We start from the raw sequence: 18,974 nt of genomic DNA on the forward strand, positions 1-18,974 counted from the left end.
CTAGAGGAGACTGATTCTCCCTCTCTCAGCAGCCATTGCCCCCTCACCCCCTGCCCCCATAGCTCTTCATGTAGGGGTGAGACCACGTGGAATTGTCCTTGTGTATTTTTGGCTTGTCAGTTGATGTTGTCATTGTGGAGATAACTGTATTGTTGAGAGTCAATGGGTGTAGCTTTCCTGACAGATGGGGAAGACACCATCCTAGCCCTCTGGTTTTCACAGATCCAGCCCCCGCCATTCTGAGATTTCCCCCCAAGTTATATCAGCTGGAGTTGGGAAATCCACAGTTACTTACACTCTTCATTTTGACCTGTTTGGGATCTCTGTAATAGTCTCCATCTAATGTAGAAAGGAGCTACACTTCTCTGTAGGAATAAAGATGAATATTTTAGAATAGTTAGAAAATATATTCCTTTAGGAAAATGGCAGTAGAAGGGTCTCCTCTCAGCTCTGTGACCTCTCTAGCCACAGGTCTCTTTTTAAGCATCTTACTGCATGAAAATAGAATTCCGGGTAAGAGAACCTTTCATCAATACTTAGTATTTACCAGCTCCTGGGCAGTCTGTTTTATTTTTATTATCACTCACTGTTTTTTTCTTCACTGTGGCAATTATTTTTGAGATTAAGCTCTAAGAGTTGCTTATTCATCGGTTTAAACACTAAACATTAGTTTTAGCATGTGGTCTTGAGTGTAACACTACTCAATGTGTATTCCATGGAAAATAAACACAGAAATAAGAGTAGGAAAGCTCTCGGAGCTGTTGATATTACTACATTTGTTGTGCTTAACAAGAAAATTTCCCAAGGGATTGGGCAAATTGAAAATAATTTGTTCTTCATCCAGAGTCTGAGAAGAACTATTTTATATGGTGTCTTGGGAGACGAGAAGGGTTCTTAATTAAGCTTTCATGCCTCTTTAAGGTGTGTATCTTGCCAGGCTGGCAAGGATAACACAATGTTTTTTCCTACTATTGTGTGCACTTTTGTACTGAATAAGAAAATGAGTCAGTTAGCTAAGATCTTTAGTATTTGTGGCTTTATCTTTGACATTGTCTTTTTGCTAACTTTAATAAATTTATATTTAGTTACTTAACATTTCTATTTACAGTAATTTTTTGTATATAGTCCTCAAAAACAAATTCCTTTTTCGTTTTGCTACCTTAAACATTTCTATGTTAGGTCTGTGGAAAAACTTTTATCTATAAGCATGGTCTAAAATTACATCAGAGTCTCCATCAGTCACAAAAGCAGTTCCAGTGTGAGCTGTGTGTCAAGTCATTTGTTACCAAACGGAGTCTTCAGGAACATATGAGTATTCACACAGGTAATTATAAAACTACTGACATAGTTATATTTTATATTTCTAATTTAGTAATATATTGATTGGTTATACTGTAATTACATTGAAACATTGTATTGCCAGCACTTGGGACCATGAGGCAGGAGGATGATGAGTTCAAGGCCAGCTTGGGCTTCATAAAAGTTCTCTGCTAGTCTGCTCTACATAGCTGGGCTTTGTCTCAAATTTCTCTTAACCCCTGAGTAGAAGTAATTGTATTAAGAAGCTCATAAGTTAATGTGTGCAATCTTTTAGCTAGTAACAAGATTTTAAGACTTTCTTAAATATAGTTTCTAGAAATGTTCTTTTTTAAAAATTTACTTAATTATTTTGTATGTGTTCATGTGTGTGTGGCATTTCGGTACTATGGCCTATGTCTGTGGAGGTCAGAGGACAACTCTGAGGAGTCAGTTCCCTTCCTCCATCATGTGGGTACCAGGGATTGAAGAGAACTTGAAAGGGCTAGCAACAAGCACTTTGCCCACCAAGCCTCACGTACTTAGGTTCAGGTGTGCTGCTAATTAAGCAAGAGTGTGGGTGGCCAGTGCTGCTGAACTTCTGTTAACCCAAGTACTATTGCAGTTCATAACTTATTCAGACGTAGTATAGTCTTACACAGGCCTTTTCTAGTACACTCATTCATCATCCCGCTGTACTGGAACTTGAACTGCAGACCAGGCTGGCCTAGAACTCAGATCACCTGCCTCTGCTTCCCATGTCCTTGGATTAAAGGCGTGTGCCACCATACCTCCCCAGATGTCTAAACCACATCATCGGTAGTCATGGCAGTGACCCTATCTTGGTCCCAGTTGTGTTTCTGTCAAACCTGTTCATCGCGGTGACAGATGGTCTGGGTCAGGGAGGGCCGAGCTGCCACAGTATGGGGTCCCATTCTGCTGGGGCTGGAAGGATGGAGGCTGGGCGGAGATGAAGGAGCAGTACTAGCTCGGTAGGTGGGCACCTCTCCTAGCCTAGAGGTTCCCTCTCCGCCTCTTTGGAATGGCTTTCCTTTTACCACTCTGTCCAGCACTTCTCCATCGAGCCCCTGTCCTCCCCCTCCTTCCTCCCCTGGGGTTTCAGTGCCGTGACTCAGCTCCACTGCAAAGGTTTTTGTGTCAAGGACAGAGTACTAGCACAGTGTGTCAAGTTTCTTGATGATGCTATAGTTTTGAAAGGAATAGAAAATTTAATGACTTTTTTCCCCAAGTTTCTATAAAATGGCACTGTTTCTGTGTTCTCTTATCTTGATAAAATTTGAACTTCTGAAATGTACTATGTTGAAAAGAAGGCCTACTTACAAGATTTATAGCATGTCTTTTCATTTTCTCACAGGAGAGTCCAAGTACTTTTGCTCAGTTTGTGGAAAGTCTTTTCACAGGGGCTCTGGACTTAGCAAGCACCTTAAGAAACACCAGCCAAAGCCTGAAGTTCGAGGCTATCATTGTACTCAGTAAGTGTTTAATATGTGAAGTTATTTCACTTACCTGGCTTGGCTTCTTTGAATATTGCTTTTTTATATAAGATAACATTTAATTGTAATTTCAGCATACTGAGTGATCAGTCTGCCTAGCTCTTACTGTTTGTTTGAAGAGTTTTTTAAAAAGTAATTGAAAGAGACTTTCCAAGGTCCTACTTGGGGTGGAGACAGTAGAGGAGAGTTGTGCAACTAGCTAGGCTCCTTTGTAGGGTTCATTGAAACACTGTATCCAGTTTCTCTTTCCTTATGAATCTTCCCTATTCACTTTCCAAAATTACCTGTTTTTAAATTGAAGTTAAATTCATAAAATCAAAAAGTAATCAATCACCTTATGTCACATTGAGTAGGCTCCAGATGTGCCTGCCGGCATCTGGGGGTCATCCCATTCATCTAGGGGTCACCAAGCACCCACTGGTTATTGGATAGCTAGCAAGGAGCACTACTGTGTTTTCAGTTCACAGTGAGAATAAATCTACAATGTTTGACCTGTCTTTAAAAAAAAAAAAAAAAAAGTAGCTTGATGGTGGTGGTGCATATCTTTAATCCCAGCACTCAGGAGGTTGAGGCAGGTGGATCTCTGTGAGTTTGAGCCCAGCCTGGTCTACAGAGTGAGATCCAGGACAGGCACCAAAACTACACAGAGAAACTCTGTCTCGAAAAACAAACAAACAACAAAAAGGAAGTGATCACCTTAAAGAGAGTTTTTAATACATTCATAGTTTTGTACAAATCGGATTACTAGTTCTGGAATCCTCCCAGGAGTCAGCCTAACAGTTTGCCAGCTGTCTTAGCATTCACTGGCAGGTTGTGCAGCTTCGGGTCGGCCAGCGACAGCACAGAGCCTGACAGATGTATCTCAGCATGATTCCAGGGTGTGCATCTTGCATCTTGATCCCAGAAAGGGAGAAAGAACTTTCAAAGTTCTTATTCCCCAAGCACCTCACTCTCATGCTTGGGATAGTTGGGTTTCTACAACATGTATTCCTTGTCCCCAGGAGACACTGGCTACTGTATTTGGTTTTAAATGTTCTCAACAAACAACTCTACTCCCACCACACAGTTATGGGAGGGTTGGGATATAAGTAAGAGGCAAAGATGGGCTCCTTCAGCGAGCTAGCCAATAGGTTTTTGTTTGTTTGTTTGTTTCGAGACAGGGTTTCTCTGTGTAGCTTTGCGCCTTTTCCTGGAGCTCACTTGAGCCCAGGCTGGCCTCGAACTCACAGAGATCCGCCTGGCTTTGCCTCCCAAGTGCTGGGATTAAAAGCGTGCCACCACTGCCCAGCACAAAGAATCTGTTTTTTTGTTGTTTGTTTGTTTGTTTTTCTGTTTGTGCCAATAGTTTTAAACAGTCTTAGTTCTAGGACAGGCCTGGTAGTGCACACCTTTAGTCCCAACACTCAGGAGGCAGAGTTAGGTAGATCTCTGTGAGTTGGAGGCCAGCCTGCAGGTCTACATAGTGAGTTTTAGGACAGGCAGAACTACATATCGAGACCCTGTCTCCAAAAAACAAAACAAAACAGTCCTAGTTCTTTAACTGTAGCTCCATGTAGTACTAGGAACCCTTATTAGGAATGCAGGCTGTTGTTTTCAAGGCTGCTGCTAAGCTCTAGGGAACTAGAATAAATTTTAAATGTCATGAAACCTTAGGTATGCTGTCATTGTTTTTCCTAAAGATGTATTTATTTTTATTGTGTGTGTATGTGTGTTTGTCTGCATGTGTGTATGTGTACCATGACTGTGCCTGGTTCATGCAGCGGCCAGAAAAAGATGTTGGATCTCCTGGAACTGGAGTTACAGATGGTTGTGAGCTGCTTTGTGTGGTCTTTACTGCTGTGCTGTCTCTGCAGCCCTAGGAATTGTTCTTCTGGAGTAACCATTTCCTGGCCATTATAAGCTTTTTGTCTTTGAGGTTTTGGGTTTTGTCTGTTTGTTTTAAAATAGGATCTTTCTATTCAGTTCTGGCCATCACGAGTCATTGTTTTTTGGGACAGGGTTTCACTGTCTTACACATCTGGCTTGCTTGGAACTCCTTGCCTAACTCCTTGGCTGACCTGGAACTCAAAAGAGGTCTGCTTGTTTCCAGGATGATGGGATTAAAGGCATATGCTACCACACCCAGATTCAGTATATAGTTTTGATAAGTTCCTAGACTTCCAAAGCCAATTGATCTAAAGCTTTTATGGATAAATAGGTCTTTCCATTTCCTACTCTGTTGTATTTGCCGGTTTTTTATTTTATTTAAAGTACAGTTGGCCATATATGGCAGGAAAATTGCATGTTTGGGACATGCTTGGGCTACAAAGTGAAACTGTCTCAAATGACCAATAATAATAATAAAATAATAATAATCCAGCAAATATATGGTGAACATTTTTTTTTTTTTTTGAGACACAGTCATAATAATAGTCTTGGCTATTCTGAAACTTGCTATGTTGACCAGGCTGGCCTTGGACTCACAAAGATCTGCCTGCCTTTGTCCCTGAAATGCTGGGACTAAAGGCATGCACCACCAGCACCTGGCCCCAGGTATAGTTTTTTGTCAGTACTTTTTTGTTGTTATCATCTGTGAAAGAAAATCCAACCCAGCTGCCTAAATGAAAAGTCAAGTCTGGAGGTCTGAGTGGTTGGTCTAAGTTGGATTCAGATTGATTAGTATCTGGTTTCTCTCAGGCTCCGTATGGACAAAGTCTGGCAGTGGTTTCAGCTTCTCATCCTCTCAACTTCCAAATTGTCAAGATTCTTTTCTGGTAGTTCCTGTAAAAGTCCCGAGTTTCACTCTGATTGGATCAAGTTAAGTCATTTGGCATCCCTGAGCTGATTGCTGCTACCAAGGGAATGCTGTTATTGTAATTGATTAGGCCTGAATCATTGCTTCAATTCTAGTGTCAATGATGAAACCTACCTTCCTAACATGGACGAAAGAGGAAGGGGATGAAGGGGATGCAAAAAGAGGGAGTGGAAGAGAGGGATAAAGAGAGGTGGACCTTAAATTCACTTTGGCAATTTTTGGGAGCTCTGCATGATACCTTCTCAAGCATTTTGAGTAGTCTAAAAAGAATTTAAACCTTGCATCCTTGATGCAAGATTGAAAAATTAGATCTCTCTCTCTCTCTAATGTTGGAAATTTGGAATAATTTAATGAAGCTTCAAAATATTAATATAGTGAATTCTTGGAGACTTGTTTTGAAGATGGTCCAATTGGTTACTTCATCTGTATTACAGATGTGAAAAAAGTTTCTTTGAAGCTAGAGATCTGCGCCAGCATATGAACAAGCATCTCGGTGTGAAGCCCTTCCAGTGCCAGTTTTGTGACAAGTGCTACAGCTGGAAGAAGGACTGGTACTCTCATGTGAAGTCCCATTCCGTCACAGAGCCGTACCGGTGAGTCCGCCGGGGAGGAGCCTGAACTCCGTGAGAAATAAATAGAGCCACTGAAGGTGCTTCTTGTGGCCGTTTTTTCTTTGGAGGAAAACAATTTGGGACTTTTCTATTTTAGGTGTAATATATGCGGCAAAGAATTTTATGAGAAAGCTTTATTCAGAAGACACGTAAAGAAAGCCACCCATGGGAAGAAGGGACGGGCAAAGCAGAACCTGGAGCGTGTGTGTGATCAGTGTGGAAGAAAATTCACTCAGCTGAGAGAGTACAGAAGACACATGAACAACCATGAAGGTAGTGAGTTACCCTGCTAGGGGAGAGGGGCGCTCTTACTGTCAGCTCTTCTACCTGTTTTCTTCTCACTTGATGGGTAAAACCAGTAGCTTGAGACATTTACGGAAGTGACACTGAGTCTGAAACTGATTTGCAGACTTATCCTAAGAATCTCAAATTGCGGGCTGGGGATTTAGCTCAGTGATAGAGTACTTGCCTAGCAAGCACAAGGCTCTGGGTTCGATCCTCAGCTTAAAAAAAAAAAAAAAGACTATCAAATTGCAGTTAAAGGATAAGATCTTGGCAAACTCACAGTTGTTCATAAGTAACTTCTATTATGAGAGAACACTTTTAGAGAAATTATAGCGCAAAACTTTGGTTAGTCTATTGAAAACTATTAGTTGCTAGCTAAATGATTATAGTAATAAAAGTGAAATGGTTGTGGACTACTGTACTTTAAAAACATTTGCAAAATGATTTTCATATATATTGGAATTTGGAACTTTACCCCACACACCCTCTTTTTCTTTCTTCTCTTTTTTTTGATAGGAGTTAAGCCCTTTGAGTGCTTAACCTGTGGAGTAGCTTGGGCTGATGCCAGATCACTGAAACGTCACGTGCGAACACATACTGGCGAGCGGCCCTATGTGTGTCCTGTGTGTAGTGAGGCCTACATAGACGCGCGCACCCTCCGTAAGCATATGACTAAATTCCACAGAGACTATGTGCCTTGCAAAATTATGCTGGAAAAAGACACTCTGCAGTTTCATAACCAGGGAACTCAAGTGGAGCATGCTGTCAGCATCTTAACTGCAGACATGCAGGAACAGGAAAGCAGTGGGCCTCAAGAACTCGAGACTGTGGTGGTGACAGGAGAAACCATGGAAGTTCTGGAAGCCGTGGCAGCTACTGAAGAGTGTCCATCAGTGTCTACCCTCTCTGACCAAAGTATTATGCAAGTCGTCAACTACGTGTTGGCGCAGCAGCAGGGACAGAAGCTGTCTGAAGTTGCAGAAGCCATTCAGACTGTTGAAGTAGAAGTTGCACACATGCCGGAAGCAGAGTGAGTACCGCAGCCGCAGAGCCGGCTGCCCATTGAGCTCACAGAGCACGTGTTTACAGTGTGTGTCACCACCCACTAGAGCACTTATGTGAAACTGGGCTGTGTGACATTACAGACTTCTTGTCTGGCCAGTGAGTTCTGTAGGAAAGTCCACTTTCTGTAAAGAAACTGAAAACAAAAACATGTTGGATGGAAGTTGTTGATCATGGTATGCCTTTTATGAATTAATGTTTATAAATAACTGTACAAAATTTAAAGATGTGCAGTTTCATTTATATTTTGACATTATTTTATTACATATTTTGAATTTAAAAGGCTGCACGGTTGGCGTTTCTTCTGTTATATTCTCAAAATATAGAGGTTCTGTGACTAGTTGTTTGTGGATTTAAAAAATTCTAATATAAAGCATATCCTTGAGATGCATAAGTATATTACATTTTAAAAATGCTTTAGATCTGTGATTCTTGACTTACTATTTATTTTAACTGCTTCTAAGTCAGAGAGTCTCGTCTGTCTTGAAGCACTTAATGAGTTATGTGTTGTAATCAAGTTTGCATAATTTATTTGTCTGTATGGGACCCGCAAATGCCAAGCTAATTTAAATTACCATTAGAATGCACGAGATGCCTATTAAAGCCTACTATACTATCTCTTTAAGGCAAGTAATTGGCCATGAGAAAAGAGTACTGTTACTAAACACTGTTGATGGAAAGCTTCTGCTTGATAACATTGGACTATAAATGGAAACAAAAAACTGATTCTTTTGCTGAAGAATGAACAAGTTAACGAAGAAGTTAAGTTTGGTATGTTTTAGCTTTTGTATCATGTTTGTTTAAATTTGTTGAAAAACTACGTCTATAGTGGCAATATGGATGCTATATAATTGTTAGATAATTTCAGAATATTGAAAATTCTTATTGCAGCCCTCATTATACTATGTTACATAAAAAATTGATTATGATACTATTTGCTGAAAGTATTTTGAAAGTTACCTTAAGAGTAAATTATATTCATGTGTTTGATTTTTTATTTTATTTTTTTAATTTCTCACCTTTCCGAGTTGTCAGATTCAATTTTTGAAAATAACTATGGGGAGATGGCCACATTTCTCTCTAGAAAACTATCATTCAAGCTATAATTGTTAAAATTAAGCTTTTAGGTTATAGAGGCTTTCTTAAAATATAAAATTAAGATATAAACAATCATATGTAAATCATTCCTAAAGCACAAGAAATGAATGTGCCTTGATGTACATATATAATATTAAGATGCTTACTCCAGTTGACTTTCAAAATGGCTTTAAGGTTAAGGAGTAAGTATAATAGCCCTGCATGCATTCCCTTGCATATGTGATGTGTGCGTTTGCAAATGGGTTACTTTAATAGCTGTGTGGCTTTCAGTTCTAAAGTGAATCTATATACAGACCACAACTTCATGTAGACGATTCACTGGTCATGTCCATCAGTTAGTGAAAAAGTATTTCATTGTAATTAAAATTTGAAATTGTCTTTTATGTTCCATTTTCACCATTGTTAGATTTGGTTAAACGTATAAGATCATTCATGTATGTCAGAAATATGTAAATAAAAGAGGTTCAGTCTTGTTAAAAGCAACTTTGGAGTTGACCTTGACATCATTTTCAATCTATGCCAGATAATATAGTTTAACATGTTATAAAGGGTGCAGAAATTATTTTTGTGGGAGTGGTCTGTGCACATGCACTTCCTTTATTCTCTACTTTACTTACTTACTTACCTAATTTATTTATTTTGAATGCTGAATGCCATTTATTGAAGGAGGGAGGAAGTCTTAAATACAGGCTTACAGCACAATGGGAGAACTCTGGAGGGCAGAAGTTCGATACCGATGTTTTACAATCTTGCATATAAGCTATTAATGTCCAATATGCAGGATACACAGACAAGGAACTTCCTTAAGCATTCAGGAGGGTGGAACCCGGCAGGGAATTAGCATAGGGAGGATATCAAGATCAAGGTCAGCAAGCAAGGCAACAGTTACTCAAAATGGGGGCCAGGTCCCCCCTTTTACTAAAAAAAAGGGCTTCTAACTTAGGTTGCATGGGACGGCAGCAGATCACCTTACCCGTCATGGAGACACCTGTCCAGGCCACACAAGCGCTCTGTCTTAGGTTGGTGAGCGGCCCCCCCCCCCCCACCAGGCATTACCCAGCTCTGAATACTCATTATTATACAGGCTCAATTGTATGTGAGCTGCTGCAGAGTTAACTGCTGCCAAAGATCTCAAAGTGGCACTGGGCTTGCAATCTGTGTGTTTGACTCAGAAATGACCAACAGAAGTCCTAACCCACCTATAGCCAGTAGGCTAAAGGCAACTGAGCCATTCCCTTCCTTAATGAGCCTTTTTGCAAGTTGGAGTTCTTGTAAGATGGTGTCCCAAAAGCAAATGGAACTTGAGTTTATAAATTTATAACTTTCAAAGCCAATCGAAATGTATAAAACTGTTGAATTAAATTTATCATGCCCAATAGAATGAAAGATTAACTAACTGTGGTAGCTACTTTAGCTGCCGGGGTCTCCACTGTGCTAGCTGTAGTAACCAATTATGAAATGGCAATCCCAGAAACAGTAGTAGGGGGGGTCGCCACTGTTACAACAGCAACAATGGCAGCTGCGATGTCACTTCCTTTATTCTCTACTTTTATTTTTTACTTCCACTTTTAAATTTGTGGTGTGTGTGTGTGTGTGTGCTTGCGTGTGTCTGTGTGTGTGCAGGCACACATGCCAGGGCATACATGTGGAGATCTGAAGACAACTTGTGGGAGGGCTTCTCTTCCTCTCATCATGTGGGTCCCAGAGGTGGAATTCAGTCCATTAGTCTTTGTGGTATGTGCCTTTACCAAAGAGTCATCTTGTGCCGGGCGGGGGTGGCGCACGCCTTTAGTCCCAGCACTCGGGAGGCAGAGCCAGGTGGAACTCTGAGTTCCAGGCCAGCCTGGTCTACAGAGTGAGTTCCTGGACAGGTTCCAAAGCTACACAGAGAAACCCTGTCTCAAAAAATGAAACAAAACAAAACAAAAAAAAACAAAAACAAAAAAGGGCATCTTGTTGGCCCTCCACCTTATTTTCTTGAAAGTATATCACTAAACTTGGAGTTTGCTGCTTTGGCTAAACTGCCTGATCTGGAATTTGCGTAGATGCTCATGCCTCACCCATATAGCACTGACACAACAACTGATGCACATTACTGTTGTAGAATATTATTTTAAGCTGTGTTACTTTTGTTTATGCTGCATTTGTTTAACTCTGTGAAGCTGTTACTGTGCCTGTCTAAAACACCTGATGATCTAATAAAGAACTGAACAGCCAATAGCTAGGATAGGCGGGGCTGGCAGGCAGAGAGGATATATAGAAGGAGAAAGCTTGGAGAAAGGAGTAGCCAGAGAAAGAGGACACCAAGGATCAGCCACCCAGCTACATAGCCAAGCCAGGGAGTAAGAGTAAGATTTACAGAAGTGTAGCAGGAATCTTAAATGGTCTTACTAATAAAATCAAACATGAGGTCAGTTATTGGGGTAAACGCTGGAAGATCAGAGAAGCAGAACAAACCACAGCTACCTCACCTTGCCAGTTTCTCAGCTGATCCTATTTCCACAGTCTGGAAACCTCTGTGTCCTCATCCAGAATGAATCTCAGCTGAACTGTGCTGCTCAAAGCCTGAATGCTTAACCAGCCAAATGCTGCTAGTTTCTGGTCTTCACGCCTTATATAATCTTCCTCTTTGCCATCACTCCCTGGGATTAAAGGCATGTGTCACCATGCCTGGCTGTTTCCAATGTGGCCTTGAACTCAGATCTGCCTGGCTCTGCCTCTGCCTCCCAAGTGCTGGGATTAAAGGCGTGTGCTACCACTGCCTATCCTCATGTTTAATATTGTGGCTGTTCTGTCTCTGACCCCAGATAAATTTACTAGGGTGCACAATATTTTGGGAAATACAATACCACCACATTTCCCCTTTTTGTATTATAACTAATACAAGAAAAACTATCCAATAAGTATATACAACATATACAGTCAAGAATTACATTAACAATGTCTAGTCCATTAACATTTGACAAATTCAGATAAAAATTCCATTATATGTATTAACAATGTCCAGTCCAGTAATATTTGATAAACTCAGACAAAAATTTCATTGCTTATCCTATTTAAAACAAGTAGTTCCTTTTTAAATGTAGATTCAATAATTGACCTTTTTATTTTATCATATTCATATTCTATCTTTTTTCTATTCATAATAGATTCAGTAGTCTACCTTGTCATTTTTACAGAAGAGAACAGGAAAAGCCCAGAGGCAAAAGGTAGATGAAATAATTTAAAATTAAGAAAAGTAGGCAAGAAATAAGCCAATCTAAGGCCAAGCATTCATAAGTAAGAATAAGCCTCCATGTGTGATTTACTTGGGAGCTGGGTGGCGGGCCCCCCAAAAGAGCCAAAAAACAAACAACACATTACCATGTCCAGATTTCAAGTGTGCTCTGGGAATCTAAACCCAGGTCCTCCTGCTCACACAATATGTATTTTAACAACCCCCACCCCCCCACACACACACCAGCAATCTTCTCAGTCTCTAGAATAAGGAAATTAAACACATATTAAAAGTAACTGGTGATATTTTGTTTGTGCTCTAACAAATAAAGCTTGCCTAGAGATCAAAGGAAAAAGCCAGCCACTATATTAAACATAGAGGTCAGGCAGTTACCGGTAGCATATGCCTTTAATCCTAGCATTTGGGAGGCAGAGATTCAAACGATCTCTGAGCTCAAGGCCACACTGGGAACAGCCAAGTGTGGTGGTACACACCTTTAATCCATAGAGGTGTGGAGGTCTGTACAGATAGACAGACAGGAAGTGATGTGGCTGGGCGAAGAGAGGACGTAAGATAGCAGGGCACAGAAAGATATATAAGGCGAGAGTTTACAGGAAGTATCTCTCTTGGGCTGAGGATTTCCTAGTGGTAAGAGCTTGTGGCTGGCCTGTTCTATCCCTCTGATCTTTGTTTTCACCCCAATATCTTGCTCCAGGTTTTTTATTAATAAGACAGTTTAGCAATTCATGTTACAAATAACCGTTAGGGGAAAGCAATTCATTAAAACTTCTTACTCAGAAGTTTACTCTTTTAGTTTTTCGAGACAGGGTTTCCCTGTGTAGCTTTGCACCTTTCCTGGAACTCACTTGGTAGCCCAAGCTGGGCTCTGGAACTCCCAGAGATCCTCCTGCTTCTGCCTCCCAAGTGCTGGGATTAAAGGCGTGCGCCACCACTGCCCGGCTAAGTTTACTCTTATGCCAAAGTTAATGGGAGAGCAAATAACTGCCAAGTTTAGATAAGTTAAATTTATAGTTGGCATGGGGCATCGGTGGCGCACACCTTTAGTCCCACCTTTTAGGAGGCAGAGGCAGGAGAATCTCAGTTTGAAGCCAGCCTGGTCTACAGAACAAGTTCCAGGACAACCAGTGCTACATGGAGAAACACTGTCTCAAAAAACAAATGGAAGGCAGGGAAGGGGGAAGTACAATTAGGGGCTGGAGATATGATCTGTCAGTTAAGAACTCATACCGCTCTTGCAAAGGACCTGCTCATGCGTGACATTTATCTATAGTTCCCAAGAAATCCGACTGCTCTAGTCTCCTGGGGAACCTACATGACCATGCACAAACCCATAAAGACACATACATACTTCAAAGCAAATTAAGACACTTCCCAAACTTAAGCAGAGTTTGTTTTGTGATTTTTGTGGATTTATTTACTTCTAATGTGTGTGCATGTGCCTGTGGGAGGCAGAGGATAGATCCCCTGTAATTAAGTGGTTATGAGCTGTCCAGCCTGGGTTCTGGGAACCAAACTTCCAAAGTGCTCTTAAACACTAAACCATCACTGTGCTTGTGTTTTGTTTCTGAGGCAGGTGTCACGAGGTAGCCTCCAGCGGCCTGGAACTGGCTATGCAGACCAGACAGACTGGTGTCAAACCTGTAGCATTGTTCTGATTTTGTCTCTGGGGTACTGGCATTACAGCTGTGTGCCAACATGACCAGCCCAGTACAGTTGTAATGATAGCATATGGAAAAGTCTGTATTTTATCTATAGTGATTCTGTTTAGAAACATGAACTGTTTTGTTGTAAGATGAATTATCTCCTGACCAAATCTGAGTATCTGAAGAAACACCTTTAGTTTTTGAGACAGGGTCTCCTATAGCCCAGAGTGGTCTTGAACTCAAATGTGTAGCTAAGGATTAGCTTGAACTCTTGATATTCCTACCACATCACCAGTACTGGGATTACAGACACGTCCGTCCACAATATATCCAGTTTATGTGATGCTGGAGATCAAAGCCAGTGCCTCATACATTCTAGGCCAGGCCATTCTACCAACCAATCTACACATCCCCAGCCATTCTCTTACTGCGCCTGCTGTCACAGCAATTTGGATCACTGATGTTAGTGAAAGAATGCTTCTATTATTAGTAGGAACTAATCCTCTAATGTGTGTGTGTGTGTGTGTGTGTGTGTGTTTGCAGCCCAGGCTGGTTTTGCACTCACATTTTTGCCTCAATCTCCTGCTTGTTGGGATAGGAGTCACCATAACATCTGTTTTTCTCTGTCTACTTATTACAAAGGGCACTGATTGTTTGCAGAATTTCTCCAGGTTACTACAGGTAACTTCCAGGTGAAACTTCTGGATGTGAAGCTAACTTACTCTCCAGGGTTTACTGATTTGGTTTTATTTAATGTAATGTATGTGGGTATTTTGCCTGTGTATGTCTATGCACCACTTTTGTACCTGATGCCCATTAAGGCCAGAAGAGGGTGTTGGATTTTCTGGAACTGGAGTTAGAGATAAGTGTGAACTGCCGTGTGCGTGCTGGGAAACTGAACTTGGGTCCTCTATAAGAATACCCAGTGTGCCGGGAGGTGGTGGGAGGGAGATCTCTGTGAGTTCGAGGCCAGCCTGGTCTAGAGTAAGTTCCAGGACAGGCTCCAAAGCTATACAGAGAAACCGTCTCAAATCCCCCCACCCCCCCAAAAAAGGCCAGTGCTCCTAACCAGGGAGCTGTCCCGTAGAGCCCCACTTACGTCACACCATATCTGTCCTGCCCATAATTTTATCAAGCTTTGGAACTTCCTAACAGGTCTTCTTCTTTGCATGTAAAGTTAGCCCTCAACTCTACTGAAAAATAGATTAAATCTATTGAAATGTGTGGTGTGAAGGTACTTAAGTAATAATTTTTAATGTACTTTTTTCTCAAGTTTTGGAGTTTGTTGCTACTTTGTAGGACTTTTCTCAAGGGGTATGAGCTCTGCTCTATCAGGGTCTGCTCTATTTTGAATGTTTTCCTGTTATTCAGCATTCGTGTTCCAAGCAACCATGAGGCAGCTTACAAGCATCTGCCACATCAGTTCCAGAGGATCCAGTGTCTTCCTGAGGCTTCTGTGGCTATCAGGTGCACAGACATGTATGGAGAGAAAACCCCCATCTCATTAGATCCTGAAGGCTCCACCTCCAACAAGTAATGAGTGTTGTAACAGGCCTAGGTGGTTTTAGCTCTTCTGCCTTCTCCTAGTAACAGCAAGTGCCATCTCGATACAGAAGCGAAAGTCTTAGGTCATGGACGTCTGCCTCCACATTTAGGAGACAATGACCTACATTCTTCTCTATAAATTCTGGTACTTTGTTCTCGAAGCACAAAGCCTTACCTTTGGAAGCCTGTTACCCTGGTGTCCAGGACCGGCCCTTCCTGGTCAGTTTGCTTGTTTCTGCTGGGTTGCTCAAGAGACTATTTTACATTAACTCTGCAGCATGTGGCCTCCCTAGTGAGCAACTGCAATTTGAGTTCTTCAGCAATATGAGAACAGGCCCACAGCCATTTTAATGTGCGTGTGTGTGCATGTGCCACAGCTGTAGAGATATTCATACAAGGATAGGCTTTTACTCATTATTCAGCTTTGCTTTTTCCATCTCTGATCCTCAATAACATAGTCTTAGTTTTATGATAATTTTGACATCTGGTAGAATAAGTCCAGCTTTTTTTTTTTTTTTTTTTTTTTTTTTGGGAGGGGGGGCTGTTCTTGAGACACTACATATCCCTCTATGGCTGTCCTGGAACTCACTATGCAGACAGACCCTGCTGGCCTTGAACTCAGAGATCTATCTGTCTCTGCCTCCTAAGTGCTGGTATTAAAAGCCTATACCAGCATGCTTGGTTACCCTTTTGTTATTTCGTCTTGAATTTTAGAATTATCTTCTCAATCTGTAATAAAAAACTTATTTGAATTTTACCTAAACTTAAAATTTTTGAGTATAAATAAGATTGGAAAAAATTGGGAGCTCTTTAAATTGAATTGTTTTTTAAATTTCATTATTTTACATGTACGAATGTTTTGCCTGAATGTATATCTGTTGTATCTCATGCGTGGCTGGTGCTGGTACAGGCCAGAGGGGCGCATCAGATCCCCTTGGAGTTCTAGACAGTTGTTGAGTCTCCATGTGGGTGCTGGGACTCAAACCCAGGCCCATGGAAGAGCAGCCAGTGCTCTTAACCACCAAGCCATCTCTCTAGCTCCATTTTCTTTTCTTTTCTTTTTCTTTTTTTCTTTTCTTTTCTTTTTTTTTTTTTTTTAGGTAGGAGTTTTGTCTCCCTGGCTGGCCTTGAACTCACAAAGATCTGCCTGCCTCTCCCTCCCGAGTACTAGGATTAAAGGTGTACACCACCAGGCCTACCAAAATTGAGTTTTTTATTTTCTGAACCTGCTAACTACCATATCTCTATTTGGACTACCTTTAGCTCCTCTCAGAAGGTCATTTTTACAAATAACGTGAGTTCAACAGATATTGTAATTAAAATGTCCCCAGCCGGGCAGTGGTGCACACCTTTAATCGCAGCACTCAGGAGGCAAAGGCAGGTGGATCTCTACAAGTTCGAGGCCAGCCTGATCTCTAGTGAGTTCCAGGACAGCTAGAGGGGTTACACAGAGAAAATTTGCCTCAAAAACATCCCCAAAGTGGACATGATCTCTAAAAAACAGAAAACCAAGATTTTGAATGATAGGTACATTAGTATTGTTACATAAGAAATGTACACAGGCCGCACACTTAATCCTAGTACTTGGGTGGCAGTGGCAGGGGAATCTCTAAGTTGGGAGGCCAGACTAGTCTACATAGCAAGTTTCAAGTCGGCTACGGCTACACAGAGACTAAGTCTCAAAAGACAAAACAAACCAAGAGCACTGGCTGTTCAGTTAGTAGAGTGCTTGCCTAGTATGCATGAAGTCCCAGGCAGTCCCTACCACAGACTAAACCAATGCACTGTAATCACAGCCCTGAGCAGGCAGAGGCAGGAAACTCAGGAGTTCAAGGTCACTGTCAGCTATCTGGCTAGAAGACAAACTCTGTGACATGGGAGCTGTTTAAGATATTTTAAAAATGAGTTGTGTGATAATTGGGTGGATGGCTACTATGATTTGCCTCAAAGCCACTGCTCAAAGGTGCCAACTCTCTTTAAGTGAACCCTAGCTCATGGCTGATTTAATTCACTTTACAGAGACAACTCCTGTCTCCCAGTTACCCAATAATGCGGGGCCAACAAAATCCTGTTCTAACAACAGTACCATTTCTAATTAATGATGGACTCCCCAGAGGGCAGAGAGCTACATACCACCATCTTACACAGAGCTTGGACCACATTTCCAGTCTGTTTTCATTGTGATGGACAGCTCTTCCCTGCAGCACCTTTTCTGTTCTGACCACTACCACCACACCCTCCTGACCAAGATGGGTCCCTGTGACCCAGGCTGGCCTCAATGTCTACCTAGCCAAGGATACTGCTGAGCTCCCCACCCCAGCTCCCAAGTTCTGGATTCCAGGTATGAATCACTGGCAGCGCCTGGGTCTTGCTGTACTGGGGATCAAACCCAGAGCTCTTTGCATACTAGGCAAACAATCTCCCAATTGAGCTGTCTCAGCCTCTGCCCTAAGATTATACATTTTCTCGTATTCTCTAATTCAGTTGTCTCTTTTCCTAACCCAAGGATAGTTGTCTCTTTTTATTTTTCTTTTTTTTTCCAGAGCTGAGGACCGAACCCAGGGCCTTGCGCTTGTTAGGCAAGCGCTCTACCACTGAGCTAAATCCCCAACCCTGATAGTTGTCTCTTCTTACATTTGATACCTCTGCTACCCCAGGGGTTTCTTGGTTAGGTCCTTTAATTAAGACATTGCTTAAGAAGCCTTTAACAGAACTCAACATTCCCTCCTGACAAAAGCATTTACTAGGAATCAGGTAGCAATTTCAGCTTGACAAAATGTTTACCATAGTAACTGAAAATATTCATTCCTGAAAAACATAAAAGCCACTTTTGCTAACACCTCTATCAAATTGCATCATATACTCAAAAGTCTGTATAAATTCTGAAAGATGGAAACACTGGAAAACTGGGAGTGAGTTTATCTTTAACCTCAGTATATGTAATTATTCAGATCAAAGGCAACAAAAAAGGAATTCAACAAGGGTACAACTACTGTCCTTTCATGGAGGAATCTATCACAGGATACCACCATTTTACAAGTGACCACTTGTAAACAGGGATGGCAACAATGTTCATGTGCATAAGCCCAACCAAAACTGAAACGGCAACAGAACCAACTGACACTAGGCACTTGCTAATAAGACAAAGATCAGTGGTGTTACCCAAAGCACACTAAGTAAATTTAATAAGGATATAGTATGCACTCCCCTAATAGAGGGATCTCATGTGTATAACTGACCAACACTTTTCCACAAGGTCATAGATGATAAATATCAACCCTGCATCTTGAGAGGCTGAGGCAACTTTGAGTCTAGTCAGAGTAAAACTGAAAAAAAAAAGAGCATTTTTGTATGTTCTACGTAAGAATCTAGGGAAGCTGGTCAGTGGTGATGCACACCTTTGATCCCTTGGCAGCATGTGAGAGGCAGAGGCAGGTGGATCTCTTGAGTTTGAGACAGGACAGCCAAGGCTACACAGAAGAAACCATCTTGGAAAAAATAAAACAAGAATCTAGGGGCTGGCAAGAACAGAAAGGGTGCTTGCTGCCAAGCCCGATGACCAAAGTACTGGCTTGAAATCCACAGGCTAGGAGAGAACAGACTCCTGCAAGTTGTGCCTACCTTTGACATGTGCATGGGCATCTATTGTGTGACATTTTGATTGAGTCTGACAGCTTGCTTGGAGTTAGGGTGGAGCTAGCTGCCCAAAATTAACCATAGAGGTTTGGAGGACTGTAGACAGATAGGCGACAGGAAGTTGTAAGGCTTGGTTGAGAGAGGCTCTTGATCCTTTTTGGAGGAAGGGACAAAAGGGTAGGAAGTCACTGTTGGCTGCTCCCCTGCTTCTCTGCTCTTTCAGGTTCTTACCCCAGTATCTGACTTCCAATT

The 18,974-nt window shown here is 41.5% G+C and overlaps 1 protein-coding gene across 3 annotated transcripts in view; it reads left to right on the forward strand.

The window, feature by feature from the left end:
* Zbtb11 (zinc finger and BTB domain containing 11) overlaps positions 1 to 9,143 on the forward strand; it is a 32,382-nt gene extending 23,239 nt beyond the window's left edge. Inside the window, exons 7-13 of one of the 3 annotated variants that reach the window (XM_036203582.1) lie at positions 1,180 to 1,324; positions 2,672 to 2,789; positions 5,487 to 5,606; positions 6,039 to 6,197; positions 6,313 to 6,488; positions 7,017 to 7,530; positions 8,189 to 9,143. In XM_036203582.1, coding sequence (XP_036059475.1) covers positions 1,180 to 1,324; positions 2,672 to 2,789; positions 5,487 to 5,606; positions 6,039 to 6,197; positions 6,313 to 6,488; positions 7,017 to 7,530; positions 8,189 to 8,270 — 1,314 coding nt within the window. In that variant the 3' untranslated portion in view covers positions 8,271 to 9,143. Of the gene's footprint in view, positions 1 to 1,179; positions 1,325 to 2,671; positions 2,790 to 5,486; positions 5,607 to 6,038; positions 6,198 to 6,312; positions 6,489 to 7,016 lie in introns of all 3 variants that reach the window. The other 2 variants (XM_036203583.1, XM_036203584.1) reach the window with 2 other exon arrangements.
* The last annotated feature ends 9,831 nt before the right edge of the window (positions 9,144 to 18,974 follow it).

Source organism: Onychomys torridus, chromosome 12, assembly GCF_903995425.1.
Source record: "Onychomys torridus chromosome 12, mOncTor1.1, whole genome shotgun sequence".
NCBI lineage: Eukaryota > Metazoa > Chordata > Mammalia > Rodentia > Cricetidae > Onychomys > Onychomys torridus.